Consider the following 18,812-nt stretch of genomic DNA (forward strand, 5'->3'; position numbering starts at 1 on the left):
CCAGGCAATGTTCACATCAGCTGGGTGAGCTGAGTCTGACAGGCCCAGTGCTGACAGATAGACACCCTCTATCCTGCTGGCCCCACCCAGACCACTCTGCCAGGCCACCCCTGGAGTGAGTCCTTTGATAACCAACTCCTGACCCCAGAGGCCCAACCCTACCAGCTGCCTTGCCCTCAGGAAGAAGAAGGGAGAAGCTCCTATCAGAGTTGGCTCTTACCCAGCCACCAGGAGATCACATGGGAAAGGGCAGGGGCCTTAGAGTCACATGCCAGGGTTAAACCGGGCACTGCCACTTCCTGTGTGCCCTTTCCCCTGTTTGAACTTCAGTTTCTCCCTCTGCAAAATGGGGATGGTAGCACTATGCAGTGGGTTTGTGAGGAGGACATGAAAGAAGAACTGCCACCGTTTGTTGAGCGTCCATGACAGAGGTTCTGAGCCCTGGCTGCATGTTAGTGTCACCTGGGGAGTGTGATGCCGAAGCCACTTCCAGCCCCACATTCCTGGCAATTCTAATGTGCCATGAGGGTTGGGAATCATCGGCCACCTCTGCCAAGTGCTCTGCATCCATTACTTTATTCAATTTTCACAGCAGCCCTACAGGGGAGAATTTTCCTCCCATTTTGCATATGAGGAAACAGAGACTTGGGGAGATTAAGCAGCTTGCCTCTGGACTCGGAAACCCATTGGTCTTTCCTTTACTCCAGCAGCCTCTAGAAAAGACACCAACAGGGAAAGTGCCCAGCCCAGGCCTCCAGGGCAACATCAGGGCCTCTGAGTCAGGGCATCTTCCTGTCTTACTCACAGATTTTGACCGATTGGTTCCTTACCTACAAAGAAGCACACGAAACTTAAACCATAAATATATGATAAAAATAAAGGGGGAAAAGTTGGAGGAAACCAGGGTTAAGGTTCATATCCAGAAAGATTGCTGTGAAGTCCCTTTGAGGCCGGCAGCTGGTCTGGCTCTGAGAGCCCGCAGGTCTCAGGTATAACAAGGGAGCAGTGACCTGCTGCAGCATGGCTGTGGAGGGATGCCTGAGCCCCGGGGCTTACTGGTGGGCTACCTGGACACCAGGATTTTTTTTAGTTTTCTATTATTGTAGATTCACAGGAAGTTACAAAGACAGTATGGACAGTGTAGGGTACCAGGATTTTAAAAAACTAAACTGCCCAGGTGATTCCATTGTTTGGTCAAAGCCAGAACCTCAGACCTAAAACTTGGTTCTTGCCTTTGGCTGGGTCTAGGAGGGGTTGAGGTCACCTGAAGCTCAGATGCTTCTGCCCAGCATCCCCACCTGTGGTCATCCCCAACTGTGGTTGTCTCTTTCTACACTCCTCTGTCGATGGGAACTGTTTCCTTTTCTGATCTCGGTGCCTCTGTGCAACTGAAGTCTGAACCCGGCTCCTCTCTCCTCGCAGATGCAGCTGCCATCTTGCTAGATGAACAGAACAAGCGGCCATGTAGGAAGTTTCTGCTGACAGGTAAAGTGTTCTACTCAGTTCAGGTCCCTCCAGGGACCAGCATGCCCTGTCTGGCCTGCTTGGACCTCTGCGGAGCCTCTCCCCTTCCCCAGCCACTATCCTAAACCCATTTTGTGGTCTCAGTGCATCAGCCAGCTGGTCAGTTGAGACCTTCCCAGGGGTTGTGCCTTAGGACTTCCAGGGCCTAGTCTTCAGCACTTCAGACATAGAATGTGATTTTATCGGCCCACTCAGAACAAGCAAGTGCTGGGAGATTGCGAGTAAATCTAGGAGACACTGATGGGTGTGATTGATTGGCTGATTAAGTTAGTCTGGGAGTCTAACCTCCTGCTCCCACCCTCCCAGCAGGCAGGCCTGGAGACAGATGGTAACAGGTCTGAGGAGAAGGTTCAGAATTAGAACCAAGGGCGCTAAGTGTTGATTTGACTGCTCAATACCCAGCTAATAAAGATACATATAGTTCAAGGAGATCAAACAAACAAAAAAAGCCCTCAGTAAACAAAGGAACCAAGTGCAAATGAAAATAAAGGTAGGAAAAAATAAGACAGAGCCCAGAGAATGATTAGTTTCCTCCATGCTTGCTTTGAGTTTCTGTATATTTTCTGATTTGGCCCTGAGCTTCCTAGCAGCCAAGGCAAGGAGGGGAACCATGGTGATTAACATGGTATGTAGCACTGGGGAGAGGTACTGCTATCAGCCTAAGGAAGCCAGGTGTATGGCCACACTCCCCTCAGGAGACAGTGCAACCCCTAGGATGGTCACTAGGCCTGCAGATCAGGGCCTTCCCCCACAGACTTCACCTTGATGTGAAAATGCCACTGGTAGGTTATGCTGGCTTAAGAGACCTCCAGTCTGCTGTTTTTTGAGACACATTTTGGTCTGCCGGTTAAGATTTGGAAAGCCACACTGGGCTTTGGTACGTCCTTGGCAAAGCTACCATTAAAGCCTTTCTGGCGAGCATTCCAGCCACTCCTGCAAGCCAGATGGGCAGGTGGGCACCAAGCAGAGGGCACAGCATGTACAGTGGCCTGGATTGGGAAAAGAAAGCATGACTCTTGGGGCGCCTGGGTGGCGCAGTCGGTTAAGCGTCCGACTTCAGCCAGGTCACGATCTCGCGGTCCGTGAGTTCGAGCCCCGCGTCAGGCTCTGGGCTGATGGCTCAGAGCCTGGAGCCTGTTTCCGATTCTGTGTCTCCCTCTCTCTCTGCCCCTCCCCTGTTCATGCTCTGTCTCTGTCTGTCCCATAAATAAATAAAAACGTTGAAAAAAAAAAAATTAAAAAAAAAAAAAAAAAAGAAAGCATGACTCTTTCAGGGGCCCACCCATGATTTGTTGAGGCTGGGGAACAGGGGTTCGGGGCCAGGGCAGTGGTGACAGTAGAAAGCCTGCAGAGGCTTGTGCAGCCCAATCACAGAAGGCTTCGGGATTTGATTCCCAACAGGCTTGTTCTGGCTGCTTGTGTGGGCGGGGCCAAAGAGATTCCAAGTTTTTCCCTGGAGGTGGAGTTGCTACTCTATAGACTCTAAAGCCTCACACCTAAAACTCTGATGGCCCCTCAGCCCTTGGAGGGAGCTCTTCCAAGCCGTGAGTAACTGTCTTCCCTGTCTTCTGTTGCAGGCCAGTGTGACTTTGGCTCCAACTGCAGATTTTCCCACATGTCAGAGAGAGATCTGCAAGAGCTGAGTATCCAGGTGGAGGGTGTGTTTTGGCGGGGTCCCTGGGTTGGAGAGGGGGCAGTCTGCTGGGGGGATGCCAGATCTGAGGCCCAGGAAGCTGCCCAGTGTCTCCCCACCTCCTCCTCTTTTGTGGACACCTTGTGGGATAAGCTGAGAGCTGCCTAGGTGATGGGGTGGAGGTCAGGAACTGCCTCCAAACCGCCCCAGGCATGAGTGGAAAAAGAACAGGGGAACTCCCATTTGTGTTCCTGCTGGGTCTAAAGTGACGTATGGGGCTTCCTGTCCTGGAGCCCTGACGGGAGTGCCTCAGCCTCATCTGGACCCTGCTGGGTGCTCATTTGTGTGTATCAACCCCCCTTCCTTCCATCAGGCAGCACCTGTCTCCAGCCCTTACTCAGCACCAGATCCCCTACCTCATCCTGGGGACAAAGGGATAAAGACGACACCTTCCCCACCCTCAGAATTCTCAGGCCCGGTGGCTCCAGGGAAGAACAAGTGTAGCTTCCCCTGGAAATTGCCACGTCTGTCTTTGGGAAATTCACTTGTCACTTCTCCAGTTAGAGAACAAGGACATTTCCACTGAGATGGTCTATTTTGATCTTCTGATGAAGCCCCCACTGAACAGATAGAGAAACTGAAGCTAGCGTAGGGCAGAAGGCCCTCACGTGAGCCCCCAGCAGGTTAGAGGCCAACTCTAGTCTCCTTGGGTGCTGCTGCTCACTCTTCCATCTGTCCAGGAAGCTTCAGGGCAGCCAGTGAGTGTCCGAGGCAGCCTGGCCTTTGCCCTCGTTCCCAGTGGGACTCCACTCCCCTCTGATCAGTCATACTCTGCGGGCCCTGCCCTGGGGAGCTGATGGCACTGTGGCCACAGCCCTGGCACAAACACAAGGTTTCCAGGAGCTTTCCTAGGGCAGAAGTGAGGCCCCATCGGCCTCGCCAGCGAGTCCTGGCAGTGGTGGTATCTCCAGCTCTTCACTGGCCTAGGCTCTCGGGGAACAGTTGGCCCGTGGCAAGGAGAGCATAGGCCAGTGGGCCTGGAGCTGGAGATGATGCCTGGTGGAGACCCGGATGGGAGAAGCCCCAGCGGGCTGGGAACAGACGAGTGCCCTGTGACCTTGGCACATGACTAACCCTCTTGGAGGCAGTGTCCTGACCTTTTAAATGTGTCTAGGTGTAGAGGCGAAGTGAGATGAAGCGTGTGCGGTGCTAGCCCAGGCCTTGGACCCCCTCGTTGGTCCATGAGTAGGATTGTTTTCCTCCAGCGCCAGGCCTCATCCCAAGTCCTCCCAGAGACCCTGACCCTTCTCACACCCAGCTTGTTTGAACCATTGGCTCAATTTTAATTCAGTGAGCAAAGGTTCTTACAGGACATTTTATGAAAAGAAAAACCAGGAAAACTGAGGCGCCTTCCCCTGCCCAGGGTCAAAGAGACCTGCAAGGGGCAGAGCCAAGATTCAAACCCAGCTTTGCCCTGTTCTGCAGCCCACGTTGCCTCCCTGATCGCGGGTTTGGGCCCCTTCTGAGGACAGGCTCTCTACATACTTTATCCTGTGTCCAGCTGCAAAAAGCTTGGGAGGCAGCCCGTGTTTTATCTCCACTTGATGAGGAAGCAGAGTGAGGCCCAGAGGAGCAAGCCTAGGAAGGTGGCAGCATGGTGGGGACAGCGCAGCCTGTGCTGCACTCCTCAGGAGGTTCTGACTGCTTTGTGGGAGGGTGGGGTTCAGGAGGGGGTGGATGTGCCCCTCACTTGCCTCTCTCTTCCTATCCCCACAGAAGAGAGGCGGGCCAGGGAGTGGCCATTAGATGTCGTCGAGCTCCCTGAGGGCCATCTGGAAGACTGGTTGGAAAAGAGAGCAAAGCGGTTGAGCTCAGCCCCAAGCAGCAGGTACAGGACCTGTGGGTCCCCTCCTCCTATCCCCTCTGGGAGAGTACCCTAGCCAGCCTGCCCTGACCAGCAGCTGAGCAGTCTCCATGAACCGTCCCAGTCCAGGGACCAGACATGGACGCCCCCAAAGAACTCCCCAAGGGAGGGGCCACACTGGGGCTTTTGGGGACTTGTTTAAAGGTTCTTGTTCCTCGACCTCATCCTCCTGCCTTAGTGGCTCCTCCCTTAATTGGTATCTATGCTGGCTGGTGGGGAGGCAGGTGGCTAAGCTGACTTGACTCAACATCACCAAGTCCATTGTCAGAGGGAGGGGCCTGATTGTGGTTACTGAGGCCCCAGTATGCCAGTCACTGCGCTCTCTTCTCCAGGACCCCAGACCCTGCAGATGGGGAAGTGCGGCTCACAGGAGGGTGTGACTTGCCTAAAGGCACACAGCTGAGAGGCAGAGCTGGGAATGCATAGAGATGTGACTGGCTCACTGCCATTGCCTCACTGCCTCCTTGAGGAGGAGGCTGGGGTGGGTCGGCCCAGCTGCTGCCTGGGTCTGGCACTCAATATGTTCAGAAGTGGGTGGAGCACCCTGAGTCGGCCCTCAGGTGTATGCTGTATGCTGTCCCAGGGCTCCTGGGCTCTCCTACCAGGTGTTGAAGGAGACAGAGGGGAGGAAGGGGGCTAACAGATGTGCTTGTGAGTTGCCTGTGACTTTGTAGTTTTCTGCACTGGGCTGCCTCATTTTGCCTATCTTGCAATGGGGCTTCAGACCCAATTGTCTCTGTGGTGTGGTCTCCTGCAACAGTGGCCTGCCCTGGGCTGAGGGAGCCTGGTTGGACAGTAAGGAGTGAGGCCTTCTCTCTAGGCTCCGCCAGGAAGTGGGGGCTAAGCTTCTTGTCTTCTCTGTGCCCTGATGAAAAGAACTTTTTGTTAAACTATTTTAAAATTAACTTTTAGTTGTTTTTTAAATTTGTTTTAAATCTGTGTTGGTTTTGTCCCCCACCTTAAAACAACATAGTACAGACGTGACTAATTTGTTGGATGGAGTGTGATGTCCCTCCCTTCTGGTCCTGTCTGAGGTGGTTGTGATTTTGGTCAGGGGAGCACCCTGTTTGGGACTGGTCCGGGAATCCATGTCCTGAGCCCCAGGCTCCACCAGCTGATGTGTCAGAGTGCTGGGGCTGGTTGGAGGCACCCAGAGAGCTCCAAGGCCTTCTCCGCTCTTCTACTGCTTGGACCTGGCCACCCATGGGTCTCAGCAATCTGCTCTGACTTGGTGGTCCTCTGTTGGGAGTGAGCACCAGAGGCCTGGGCACCTCCTGAGCATTTCCAAGGGCCCAAGGAGACCCAGTGCCTGGGCTGGCTTGAGCACAGGCATGGGGTAGAGGTGGGTGCCCAGAAGTCCCTCCCTGGGGACAGATGTGTCCCACTGCTGTCCAGTGCAGGAGCCTGTGACCATGAGACTCAGAGGACTGGGGGTTGAGACGGAGAAACTGAGGCTGAATAACAGGCCTAGAGTCTCAGGTAGAGGTGGTGACCACATGATAATTGGGTGTGTTGGTGCTGTGGTGCACCTGGCCTTTGGCCCTGGGCATTTAGGGGGATTGGTGCCCCTAGTTTATGGCTGAGGAATCTCAACCTCTCCAGGAGCTTGTGACTGTCCTGGTCACATACCTGCTATCTCTCAACTGACACTTGAGAGAGAACTTAGGCCTCTCTTGGTCTAGTACCTGGGCTACCTCTGTCACCATGTTTATGGCTGGCCGAGGGGCCCTGTCAGCTGGAGGTTTGGAATGGTAGTGGCAGTAGCCAGCTGCTGGGATAGCAGTAGTGATTTCTGGAACAGAGCCTCCAACTAGGGACCACCCAAGACTCTATGGAGTCTCAACCTTGTCCCTTGTGCCCCTCACCCTCTGGCCACGCAACCTGGCCCCATCCAGAGGACCTGCTTTTCCCAGCCACCACTTGTTCTCTGTGCCCGTGTACCTTTCCACCTGCCTCCTGAGGGTTCAGAGCCAAAATGAATTGTTCTGGGCAGAGCAGGCCTGTCCGGCCTTGAGAAAAAGGTTGTTGGAAGGGAAGTGACCATTTATTATTACTTCTGCTATCACTGCTTCGGTCTTTGTAAGCCCTCTTCTGTAGTGTCTCATGAAAAATAATGCCCTTATCCCACAGCCCCTGGCTTTGGGGTTTGTTCCTCCACTCACAGGCCCACCCTACAGGGTCAGGGGAGATGGATTCAAGCCCCCGGGCTGCCTTGTTCTGTTCTCTGAGTCTCTTACCCTGGAGGCAGCCCTGCAGAAAGTTCCCTCTGTGCCTTTCATCCACCCCAGCTTTCCTGACGGCCACAGCAGCCCATCCTGCCTTCCCACCTCTCCTCTGCTCATCCGCTCCATCCTCCACACAACAGCCCCAGCCAGTTTCTAAAACACTCCCTGACCTGGCCCCGACCCCGACCCCTGCACCTTAGAGATTCTGGACTCTGCAGCCCGGCTCAACAGACCCCGGGGAACTTCCCTGCCACCACCCCAGCCCTTGGGGTCACCTTCTCACCTCTCCCATCTGGCCTCTGTCAGTCTCACTGGATGCTTGGCGGCTTCTTGGATGTGGTGGGATTTTCGTGCACCTTGTAAATGCTATTTCATCTGCCTGGAACTGCCTCCCCACTTCTGCCTGGCAAAGTCAGACTCATTCTTTAAGCTTTAGCTAAGACATCCCCCCTGACACGGCCCTGAGCTCACATTGTTGTCATTTGGGCTTGGCGGAGGCTCAGGACATGTTGACTGCATGTGAGCATTTGGGAGAGCAGGGTCCCTGGTCCCGAGGACTATTCCCTAGATGTGTTGTGGGCCCCTTGTGGAGACGAGTCTGATGGCTCCGCTTCTCTGGGTGTCTGTTTTCTCCCCTGAGGCACAGGGTGAAGATGGCTGCCTGGTCCACGTACGTGGGGCCACCCAGACTCGAGGGCCCCAACCCCACAGGCTGAGCAAAGCCTTTGAGGTAAACCAGGCCAACCCTCTCGTAAGGGGGGTGGAGGCTCTGTGAGGCCCCAGCCTGGCACACTGTGCCATCCCCCTCAGCAGACTGACCCTGAGGGATCTGCCAAGAGCAGACAGTGGCAGGAGGGAGAGAAAGGCCTCAGACACACAGATTAATCCCCCGGCAAGGCCAGTGCTTGTCCCTGTTTTCCATTGTTGGCTCTTCAGATCGTGATTTTATCCCTCTTAATCTCCCTTTTTGCACCCCTCTCTGGGCTGACGCTACTGTTCAGCCCAGGTGCCTCCCTAAGACTCTTTTCTTCTGATCAGAACCATGGCTGAGGAAAAGCAAAAGACAGTTGCTCCTGTCCTTGTGCTGGGGGCAAACAGGCCACTAGAGAGGCCATGAGCAGTCTTGTGCACCTCAGTGTCCCTGCGTTGCAGGGCTGAAGGGGTGTGCCCCAAGGGCTCAGTGGCCCAAGGAATGTGTCTGTGTCTGAGCACACAAAATGGGTACTCTTATCCTGGTGGGAGGCCTCAGCTGCCCAGGAATCTGCCCCATCTTCTAGAGAAGGGTCTGAGGTTCATGGGAAGGGGCTCTCCAGGATCACACCCTCCCCGCGGAGAATTGCAGTCACCTTAACCCTGTGGGAAGTCTGGCGTTGGCTGGCAGCTGGGCTCTCCCTTCTGACAACTGTGGAACCTCCCCCACTCCCACCCTTCTCTGCGGCTGGTGGAGTTTATGAAGTCTCCCCAATGTCATAAATCATCCCGGGAGCTGCTTTCTGCGCTCTCCAGCAGGCAGCAGGCAGCTAAGCAGGGGATTTCCCTGGCCTGAAGTCTTCAAGTCAGCTCTGTAAGGCGGGTCAGGCCCCGAGAGGGGCAGGCTGGGTGGCTGCAGTGAGGCAAACTCCCTGGGCTCCTGACCCCAGCCCCCACTCCGCCTCGGAGGCCTGAGCCCTCTCCAAACCTTTCAGAGGGCCCAGGACTTTCCCTTTCTGCAGAGGGCCGGCCACTGGCTCCGAGCCTGCTGGAGGTGCCAGGGCATCACCTCCACTGAAAGCTGGGTCTGCAGATTGGGGGGCAGTGTCTGGAGCCCACGAATATGTTGCCCATTAGCCCCTAATCCCCTGATCCCAGACTCTGTCACTTGGGCATGTGACTGACTCTGTGTACTTCAGTTACCTCATCCATAAAATGGGGTTCACATGAGGATGCTTGAAGTTTCTCTAGACATTGGTGTCTGGCCCACAGTAGTGCCTAGTCAGTAAGAGCACCCAGCATTGCTCTTTGTCATCAGCAGACATTCACTGAGTGGCCTTCTGGGGCCAGGCCTGGCTCTGGGCACAGGGGGCGGGGGGAGGCAGATGGAGCCCAGCCCTACCCCTTGGTCTCTTCCATCTGAGAGCTCCAGTCCCACAGGGGAGACTTGAGCTCCCAGGTGAGTTCAAAGTGCTCCATAGCCCGAGAGGGGCAGTGCAGCCCTGGAGTAGCAGACGGAGTGGGAATTAAGTCCAGAAGCACTGGAATGTGGGACAGTTGGTGGAGGGAAGCTGCCTCCCTTGGGACAGAGTGGCCCCCAGCTGAGCACCCAGGGTGGATGCTTCAGATAGGCCCTGGGTTCCCAGGTGGCCTCCAGGGTGGTGGGCCTTCAGGGGAAGGAGAGTGAGTAGCATGAGAAATGAGGCTTTTAAAAAAAAATTTTAGACAAGTATTTTTTTCTGATTTCAAAGGCTTGCGTGCTTGTAAAACTTTTCTTGAAAAGTATAAAGAAGTAAAAAAATCACCCATAACTACACCACGCAGATAGAACCACTGTTAACATTTTGCTGTGTCTTCCAGGGTTTTTTTTTTTATGCATTTATATATGTTATATATCTTTAAACAAAAATAGTATCATGCTATATACATTATTTTATAAGCTGCTTTTTCTCTCTACTCACACAGTACATCATGATACCTTTCCTTATCAGTGCATATAAGTCTGCCTTAAAGTTTATGCAGGCTGCATAGCATTCTCTGCTGTGGACGTGCATGTGTATTTAATCAATCCCCCACAGGTGGACACAGGTTATTTCCATTTCTTGTAGCTCAGTCTGTGCCCACAGCTCTGCTATTTCCTTGGGCTCCTTCCTAGAGGTGAGGTTGCTGGCTCAGAGGGTCTGCATGTTTTTGAGGCTCTGCCTTCCAGAAAGGTCATGCAAGCAGCTGACCTTTTCCATAGCTGGGGTCTTAAGGAGGGGGAGCTGGGGGAAGGTGCCCCAGCCTGGGCCTGGGCTGTGCCCCATTCTAATTCTCTGCCTTTCTCCTTCTCTCTAGGGCCGAGCCCATGAGAAACACCATCTTCCAGTACCCCATAGGCTGGCCACCAGTCCAGGAGCTGCCTCCATCCCTGCGGGCACCCCCACCCGGGGGGTGGCCCCTGCAGCCCAGTGTCCAGTGGGGCTGAGCCCCTCATCCTCATCTGACCCCCATCTGGTCAGCGTTTGTGTCAGTCACGAGAAAGATAAGGGCTCATACTGGGGACACCGAGGCCCGCTCCCGCTGCACGCTGTGGAGCCTCTGAAACCATTGGCTTGGCCTGGCTTGACTGAGGCCCCAGAGTCTCCCTACCAGGTACAGCCCTGGTCCTAGCTCTGCTCCAGGCAGCTCCACCCTCCCTCCCTCCCTTATGGGACATCTTGAGAAGATGGGTGAGAAAACTTCCTTCCGGATGTTTATAAAGAAAGTCTTTCACCATGGTGATGTGGCTTCCTCCTTGCCCGGCGCCCTCAGCTCTGTGCCCTGGCCCCTGGTTGGAGGACGGGCAGGACTGGAGTAGGTGACGTCCTCTGCAGGGTGATGAGTGCTTGCTGTCCGTCTCCCTGGAGGGCCGGCAGAGGCTCAGCACAGCTGCGCAGACAGTGCGCCAGTGTGGCTGTGATAAGTGACTCCGGGTGTGGGAGAGGAGCTCGAGGACCCAGTCTGCTGTCCCTGTCCCCATGTCTGCCCATGCTGAGCTGGTGCCCGAACGTGGGGCTTGGTGGGAGCTGTGTCTCTGGCCTAGATGGTGTAGAGAAGTTGGGGGCCCCAGGTGGACAGGCCCCGGACTTGGAGTGGCCTGGCTGAGCTTCCTGGCACCGACAGTGCTGGGCTACACCAGCCCCTTAGCCCAGCGTGACACAGGGCCCCTCCCAGGGCTTCTGCCCCAGAAGAGCCCCCAGCAACGGGAAGGTTGCACAGGCTGCTCAGATTTGGAAACTCCCGGCCCCTGGTCTGCTTCCCTCCTCACTGCACTCCAGTTCTAGATTCTGTGCTGGGTGGTGATGGGCAATGTGGCCCTCAGGCCAGTGGGCCTCTGATGAGGGGTTCAGAGGGTAGAGAGACTGCAGGGCCACCTCAGATGCCCCATCTGCCATGCGCTTCTGCCCTTCCTGAAAATCCCTGTTGAAGGGGGTCCTGAAGCCAAATCTGGGGGCCCTCTGAGTCTCAGGGTCCTCCTCTCTGAAATGGGCAAATTCTTTGGCCCCAGTGGGTACATGGAGGAAGGCTGGGTTTGAGTCTAAGGAGGGTCAGAGAAAGGGACCCCACAGAAGGCCAGAGGCCTTCCCAGGCTTGGCCAGGGAATAGGGCCCAGGAAACCCCAGCCTCAAACCCTCTCCAAGAGGAAGCATTCTGCCCCCACCTCCACCCTGCCCACAGCCCTGGGCAAATGTCAGGGACCACAGTCAGGCTGGCTGTGTGACCCTGGGCACAGGGTGCTCCTTCCTGCCTAAGTGCCCACAGCAGCTACAGGACCCTGTATAAATTCCTCCTAAACTTCCCAGGAGCCCCTGGACGGTGGGAAGAGTGAGTGCTACATTCGGGCCAGGATGGGCAAGGTGGAGGCGGGGCTGGGGGCTGCCCTCAAGAGCCACCACCAGGCCCTCCACAGCCAGGCCACAGCTCCATGCAGGGCCCACAGGGTGGGTGGGGTGGGGTTGCCAGATGTCCAGGACCTGAAGTACACGCGGCGGTGGCCCAGGGAGCCGAGTGAGGGAGGGGACTGCAGGCGGTGGCGGGCGCAGAGGGGCCCCATGCACCGCGTGCGCCTACTTCATGCCGCTGCGCAGCACCTGGTTGGCTGCGATGAGCATGACGCTAATGATGAAGGCGATGGCGAAGGCGCAGATCAGACTCTTGCGCACGCACGTCTGGCGGATCTGCTGGTTGGAGCAGGCTGTGGCCGCCCGCCAGGGAGCACCAGAGAGAGACAGACGGGGACAGCGAAGCATGGAATCAGGAGCCGCCTGCACTTCCGCACACGGGCTTGTCCCATGGGACGCGCAGGGACACAAGGCTTGGGGCTGGCAAGGAGGCCCCCAGCCGCCCCCTGTCAACCCCTGGTTCCTCCTCCCCCTGCCCAAGCAGTTGGCCTGCCCACGGGGTACCAGGGGTCGGTCACTCACTCTCCACGTCCACGGGGCACTCCTCAGCTGTGCCCAGGTGGCTTTCCTCCTCCGTCATGATGATGTTCTCGATGTCCTTCATGGACAGGTGCTCACAGAAGGTGTCGTACAGCAGCCGCTTCAGCTCGTCCACGGTCAGCTTCTGCATGTCGCACTTGCAGAGGGGAGGAGACACAGTGCTCTGGCCACTGCCACCATCACAGCTGCCACCCAGAACCTTGCAGCCACACAAGCCCAACAGGCCTCCAGACTCTGGAGGACTGGAAACCACTCTATTCCTTGAGTCCTCAACCACACCAGCCCCGGCGGGCGGGGGCCGCCACTGCAGGGAGCCCATGGCTCTCTGGGAGACAAGACATCCAGTGGATAGAAGCCTGGGATAATCATTCCTCTTTACAGCGTGGCCCTGGCTATTCACTAGCCCCAGTACGGCCCTCCACAGTGTGCACACCCTAGGTCCCAACCAGCCAGTACATACCTTCCAGAAGACAGTGTCAAAGTCAGTGCCATGAAACTTCTCTGGGATCCCTGAGGTAGAAAGCTTGGGTCCCAGGAGAGTCACAAACTCCTCAAAGTCCACTTGGCCGTCGCCTAGGGCAAGCATAGGTTCAATCAGTGGCCAGCTTACAACTGGGCTGGGTCCTGGGCCACCTCAGGCAGGTCCCACCTTCTCTGAGCCTTGAGTTATTTTCAGGGACACATAACATCTGCCAAGCTCTGGGCTGATGCTAAACTCACCAAATATGATGAGGCCCCACCTGGTAAAATGGAGATGGAGTGCAGCAGGTGGGCCCAAGTAGATAGGAGACCCTCAGAGTTTACTCAGAAACCATGGCTTCCCAGCACCCTGCTTCCTTCCCCCGGCAGGTGTGGGGCCTGACATTCTCCCCACACAGACAGCTCAGGGCACAATCTACCCAGACCACCACCTGCTCTCTAGGTGGATAGGAGGCAGGGCTGGAGGCCCACAGTGAGGACGGGGGGATGAAAAGAGAGGACTGGAACATTACTGGTCTTTTTTACTCGTTTTTCTTTAATAAAATGCCAGGTGGCAAATGCAACTAAATGATTTTTTATTTGGGGTGAGGGGACCTGGGGTATTTAGTATACCCTTTCTACTTTCCTGTATTTCAAAAATTGCTCAGGGGGCACCTGGCCGGCTCAGTTGGCAGAGCATGAGACTCTTGTCTCAGGGTCATGAGTTCGAGCCCCACATTGGGTGCAGAGATCACTCAAAACTTAAAAAAAAAAAAAAAAAAATCTTAAAAAAATTGTTCCGAATACAGAGCAAGAGAGGCAGAGCTTCTGACCTCCGTGCGTGGATATGATTGGGGCCATCACACTCCGGCCTCTATTCTCTAGGCTGATAAATGGGTCCAGACCTGGCTGCATACTGCTATGGGCTTAGGAGGTGCCTGGGAGGGAGAGGCTCAAGGCCTCAGAGGCCCAGGTGAGGGGTGAGGAAACTGAGGCAGGGGGTGATGCTCACCGTCCATGTCCAGCCGCTGGATGATAACTTCCAGCTCCACCTCATTGGGCATGTAGCCCAGGGAGCGCATGGCTGTGCCCAGCTCCTGCTTGGAGATGAAGCCATTGCCATCGCGGTCAAAGACTTTGAAGGCCTCACGGATCTCTGTTGGGGGAGCAGAGCAGATTGGGACCTCGTCTCTGTCCTCACACCCCCCCTTCCAGGCCCCCAGGATCCCCAAACCCGCAGCCTGAGCACAGCATTGAGAATCCACTATGGAGCCTGCAGGTCTGACTGATCAGAGACAAGTGGCAGGTGGTCCAGGAGTCCACCATAGCACTCCCTTCTGGAAGCTCAGGGCAAGCCAAGCTGGGCAGCAAAGCTGTGCCCAGGCCCGTGGCACTGACGAGAGAGGAGAGCGCCCTCAGGGCCTCAGCCTTCACTTGTCAGGCTCCCACAGCCTCTCAGGGCGTGCTCACGACGACCCCGTGTGGCGGGTAGCATGAGTCCCACAGGGCGGGCTCCTGGGGCCTGGTAGTGGTGGCCTCTGTGAGCTGCCAAAGGCTTCCCTGCCCACCCCTCACTCCTTCCGTCCCCCACACCCCCTCATTCCCATCACATGCTTCCTCCCTTGGGCTCAGCTTAGAAACTCCAGCCAACACTCCTTAATGGTGCCACGTGGGGCAGCCACCAACTCCGGCTCAGGGCTGACAGGCCTGCCAATTCCGTGCAGACTGTCTCCCCAGCCCAAGGTTTGGGGGAAGGCAGACACTGGATAGAGGAGCCACAGCAAGCCCAGGCCTGCTCAGATGTGGGGATTGTCCCTTGCATTGTACAGAAAGGGAGACTGAGGCCGGAGGACCTGGGTGACTCAGGGGTGGAGAGCAATGCCCTGGGCTGGGAGCAGTGAGTGACCTTGGGTCAAACTCCGTCCCACCCACAGTAAAATGCCCAATAGTGATGTGGGTATGACAAGAGTTTTACCAAAGATGTCTAGGAACTGCTGAGGGGTCCTAACCTCTCTCTGCTCACCTTCATTGTTACTCGGCCCAGGAAGGGCCCTAAAGAGCATTTTCCTTTGGTGGGAGCGGGAATCTCACTCCTCCCACACCCTCTCCGCTCCAGCTCCCTTGTTCAGTTCACCTGCCAGCCTCTTGGCCTTTGCCTGAGCCTTCCCCCAAGACTTCAACAGGCACAATCCTGTCCCTGGGTGTAGGTATGGGTGTACTTGGAAGCAGAGACAGATGAAAATGCTCCACACTGCAGACCTGTAAACTGAGGCATGGAGAGGCAAAACAGCCAGCCCAGGGTCAGTTTGGAGTTAAGGCTGTTTCTGGTGAGAGCAGAAGTTAGGTTGGCCTAGGCCTGGCCTTAAAGGTCTATGAGCCCCTAAAACTGATTGTGGAATCCTGTGCCACGCAGTTATTCCCAGATCCCACTGGCCCCATTGAAGATTAGGGGCCATGGCAAGGTGGCCATGACCAAACTTTATCAGGTTCTTCCTACCTGGTGTCTGCACCCAAGGCCTGGAGGTTAGACCAGAGGGCATGCAGGCCAAGACAGAGACAGCAGGCTACAGTTGAGATGTCTGGGCCCCCAGACCACCCATCCTAGGCTGGGCCTGAGAATCTGGTCGAACCAGTGGCCCCTAAGCCAGAAAGGAGCTGGGATGGGAAATGTGGGCCCAGCCCAGGGATTTCTATAAACCCCAGATCGGAACTCTAGGCCAACTCCCACCTAGGGTCTTCCTGGGCCACTGATGAGGTGGTAAGCTCCTTATCACCAGAGGTATATATGAGCGGACACCCAGAGTCATGGAGGCTGCTGAGGAACTCATATCGCTTGGGAGTCTCTAGGTAGAGATTAAGGCACTGGCCATGCAACCAGTTACACCCTCTGCCACTTTCACCACCACACACACTTGGGTTTCTGGCCAGCCCTGTTACCCTCCTGACCAAGCCACAGGCTCTGTCCACCCCAGGTGTCCTGAACTCCAGCACTAGGAACCTGTTCAGCCTTGCTAAACACCAGCACTGCTCCACATCCAGGCCTTCGAACATGTGGCTCCTTTTGCCTGGAACTTCTTCTCTTCACCATGGTAAACTCAGACGCATCTCAGGTTCCCAGCATGGACTGCATCACCTCCTTGGTGTCCTCCCCGCCTCCACCACCAGCTGACTCTGGCTTTCTTCTGGGCTCCCACAGACCCTGTTCTTCCCCTGCACTGACCACACTGGATTGTGAATTACGAGTGCCATGAGGGCAGGGGCCAGGTTGGTCTTGTTCACAGCTGGGTCCCCATTTCCTGCAACAGTCCCTGTCTGTCGAGGATAAACATCTGCTGACCTAGTGATTTAATGAATGAATGACTGATTTGGAGAACCTACCCATCTGGAGCACACAGAGAAAAGAGCTGAGCAGAAGTTCATGCACCACTTGGTGCGAAGCCATCATTCAGAGCCCATTTACTCCTAGTTTACAAACAATCCTGGTAGGAGTAAGCATTTGCTTTCTGCTCCCCAAGCAGGCAAGAAACACGAGGGAAGACTGAGAATGCTGCTTGTCACCTTGTCCAACCGCCAAGGACCCCACCCCTACCCACCCTATGGGCCACCACTGAAGAGCGAGAATCAAGCTGAGGGCAGGGTCGAGGGTGCCACCCCCAAGATTTCTGGGTCAAGGGCTGGTTTTAGAAGGAGGAGCCCAGGGTCAAGCACCCCATTTTTCTGGGTCCTCAGTTTCCTCCTCTGTAGACGCCCATTTGGGAGATCACAAGGTGGGATGGCAAAACCCTCAACCCACGGTGGGGCTGCAGTGGGTGCTGGCCCCCTCCCCTGCCATGAGCTGGGGTCCAGGCTGTTCCTCCTACCCTGGCAGGGGCCGGGTATGGCCCCCAGAGCCCATGGCTGCTTCAGTTGGAGCCCCTGACCTTTCTCTGAGAGCTCTGAGGAAACTCACTGAGCTGGACAGGAGACAGTGAAGGACAGGTGAATCTTGGGTTATGTGGGCAGGTGACAGACCCTGAGACATCCCCACAGGTCCCAAGAGGCACCAGCACTCTGTCGGGAAGCTGGAGTCCAGAAAGGGGGCGCACACGCTGGAGGTCACTCGCAGAGCAGGGGCAGTGTCTGTCCTCTGCAGCAGCTGCCATTCTCCGCGGCATTGGCCCCACGCCCCACCACTCTGGCGTCCCTGAGTTTCCAGTATGCGCAGAGGCGGCTGCTGGACTTGCAGGGAAGAGGGGCAGGATAGGGGACTCCCCCACCCTCCATACTCTGAATGCCCTATTTGGCCACTGTCGATGCAGGCTCCACTGTCTGAATGAGCAGGCCAAGTGCCAACCTCAGAACTCTGCCCTGGTGGCTGCCTGCCTTGTCTGTCTGTCTGTCTCCTTTCTCTTCTCTCTGGCCAGAAAGGGCTGGGCCAGGGCCTGCAGCCACCTCACTCCTACCCTCAGGTGCTCAAGTCTGTTGATGCCACTGGGGCCAGCCTCTGTGCTCCTGCAGACCCTGGAGGGCTTTGCTGGGTGTATATGTCATGGCCGGGATGGTGGTGGAGCGGGATGAAGGGAAAATCTGGAAAGCCTGTGCCTCTTCTCAGGGTCAGACAGGCTGCAGGCCAGTTTGGCCCAGCCACATCTACTCTGCCAACTTCCACCCATGGCTCCCCAGGGTCACAGGCCCCCAGACGCCTTTGTCAGACCTTCAAGGACTCTTCTACCCAGACTTTCCCCAGATCCTGCCTTCCGGACCTGTCCTACTGCACACCATGGGTCCCTGACTCCAGACCTTTCACCCATCTCTCTACACTTCAGGCTCTGACCCATGCAGGATTCTCCCCGCCCCCCCCCCGCCCCCTCCTTGGCCTCCCCTGCTGCTTCATCTGAACCCATGAGCCTGCCGCTGCGTGCCAGGTCCCTTGATGAGCACCTCCATTGCATCCTCTGTCACCGGCAGCCCAAGGGAGTGGCAATGCCAAGCCCCTTTTACAGATGGAGAAAATGAGGCAAGAAAGGCAAGTGATTGTCCAAGGTCACTCCGTGAGTTGATGGTGTAGAGATCTGAACCCAGTGCTGCCCGGCTGGGAAGCCCTCATCTACACCCTGTGCTCTCCACCTCCCTTACTGGTCCCTCTCCCCCTCAGATTAACCGCCCCCTGGATTTCTGCGGCAGGCACATAATGTCTGCAGCATTTCATCCCAAGCTGCTGGGCTCCCTCTTCTCTGCACATGTGGATCCTCCATCGGTGGGTGTCCTCCCAGCAAAGGGCCTGGGTCTTATCCAGACGGCCTTGGGCCAGGAGCACTAATGCAGGACACTGGCAGGGGGGGTGTCACCTTTTCCATCTAGCCCTGGCATTCAAGGACCACTGGGGCCTACAGAGACTTGGTCCCTCAAGAGGGCTTTTGGTTGCCTACAGCCAAGACAGAGGTCAGTCACGGAGGACTTTTTGCCCTCATCTACAGCTGCTCACAGGCTCGGAAGTAGGCTGGGGCCACCCAGGCATCTGCTTGTTCCACGACCCCCACTTGACCACCCCAAGGAGGGCCCTGCCCTTCAGATGCCCCCTGCCAGGGTCTCTCTGCTCCTCAGGGCCCAGGAGAAGGGGACAGGAGAGAAGCAAGGAGTGCGTTTGGTGTGGCTGGTGACTAACGCTGCTGGGTTCCTGCCAGTGTGTCTGCCAGGCGGCCCAAGGGGAGCCTGCGGCCTCCTTGCCCCTGCACTGCCCTCCCTATGCCCGCTCACCCCTGCAACCCAGCCTCTGCTTGGCTTCTTAGAGGGTCTGCACCCCAGGGCTGGGAGATCAAGAGAGGAGAGACCCCGTGAGACATGGTGGGGTGCTGGAAACAAGGGTAGGGAATGAGGTGGAAGCTGCCAGGATTTGAGGGGGACAATGTTGACCC

General features: G+C 56.2%; 2 protein-coding genes across 4 annotated transcripts in view; one reads left to right on the plus strand and one right to left on the minus strand.

The window, feature by feature from the left end:
• Positions 1-10,755, plus strand: part of ZMAT5 (zinc finger matrin-type 5) — a 28,118-nt gene extending 17,363 nt beyond the window's left edge. For all 3 annotated transcript variants that reach the window (XM_040464082.1, XM_040464083.1, XM_040464084.1), the window contains exons 3-6: positions 1,423-1,485; positions 3,102-3,182; positions 4,934-5,045; positions 10,334-10,755. In XM_040464082.1, coding sequence (XP_040320016.1) covers positions 1,423-1,485; positions 3,102-3,182; positions 4,934-5,045; positions 10,334-10,463 — 386 coding nt within the window. In that variant the 3' untranslated portion in view covers positions 10,464-10,755. The remainder of the gene's footprint in view (positions 1-1,422; positions 1,486-3,101; positions 3,183-4,933; positions 5,046-10,333) is intronic.
• Positions 10,756-10,804: 49 nt separating this feature from the next.
• Positions 10,805-16,813, minus strand: CABP7 (calcium binding protein 7). The gene is made up of 6 exons (XM_040463891.1): positions 16,779-16,813; positions 14,205-14,311; positions 13,931-14,074; positions 12,920-13,032; positions 12,442-12,595; positions 10,805-12,212 (listed from the first exon to the last, which is right to left on the minus strand). The coding sequence occupies exons 1-6, from the start codon at positions 16,811-16,813 to the stop codon at positions 12,085-12,087; spliced, it is 681 nt and encodes a 226-aa protein (XP_040319825.1). The 3' UTR covers positions 10,805-12,084.
• Positions 16,814-18,812: the final 1,999 nt, after the last annotated feature.

This window comes from Herpailurus yagouaroundi, unplaced genomic scaffold, assembly GCF_014898765.1.
Source record: "Herpailurus yagouaroundi ecotype Mexico unplaced genomic scaffold, PumYag 428, whole genome shotgun sequence".
Lineage (NCBI taxonomy): Eukaryota > Metazoa > Chordata > Mammalia > Carnivora > Felidae > Herpailurus > Herpailurus yagouaroundi.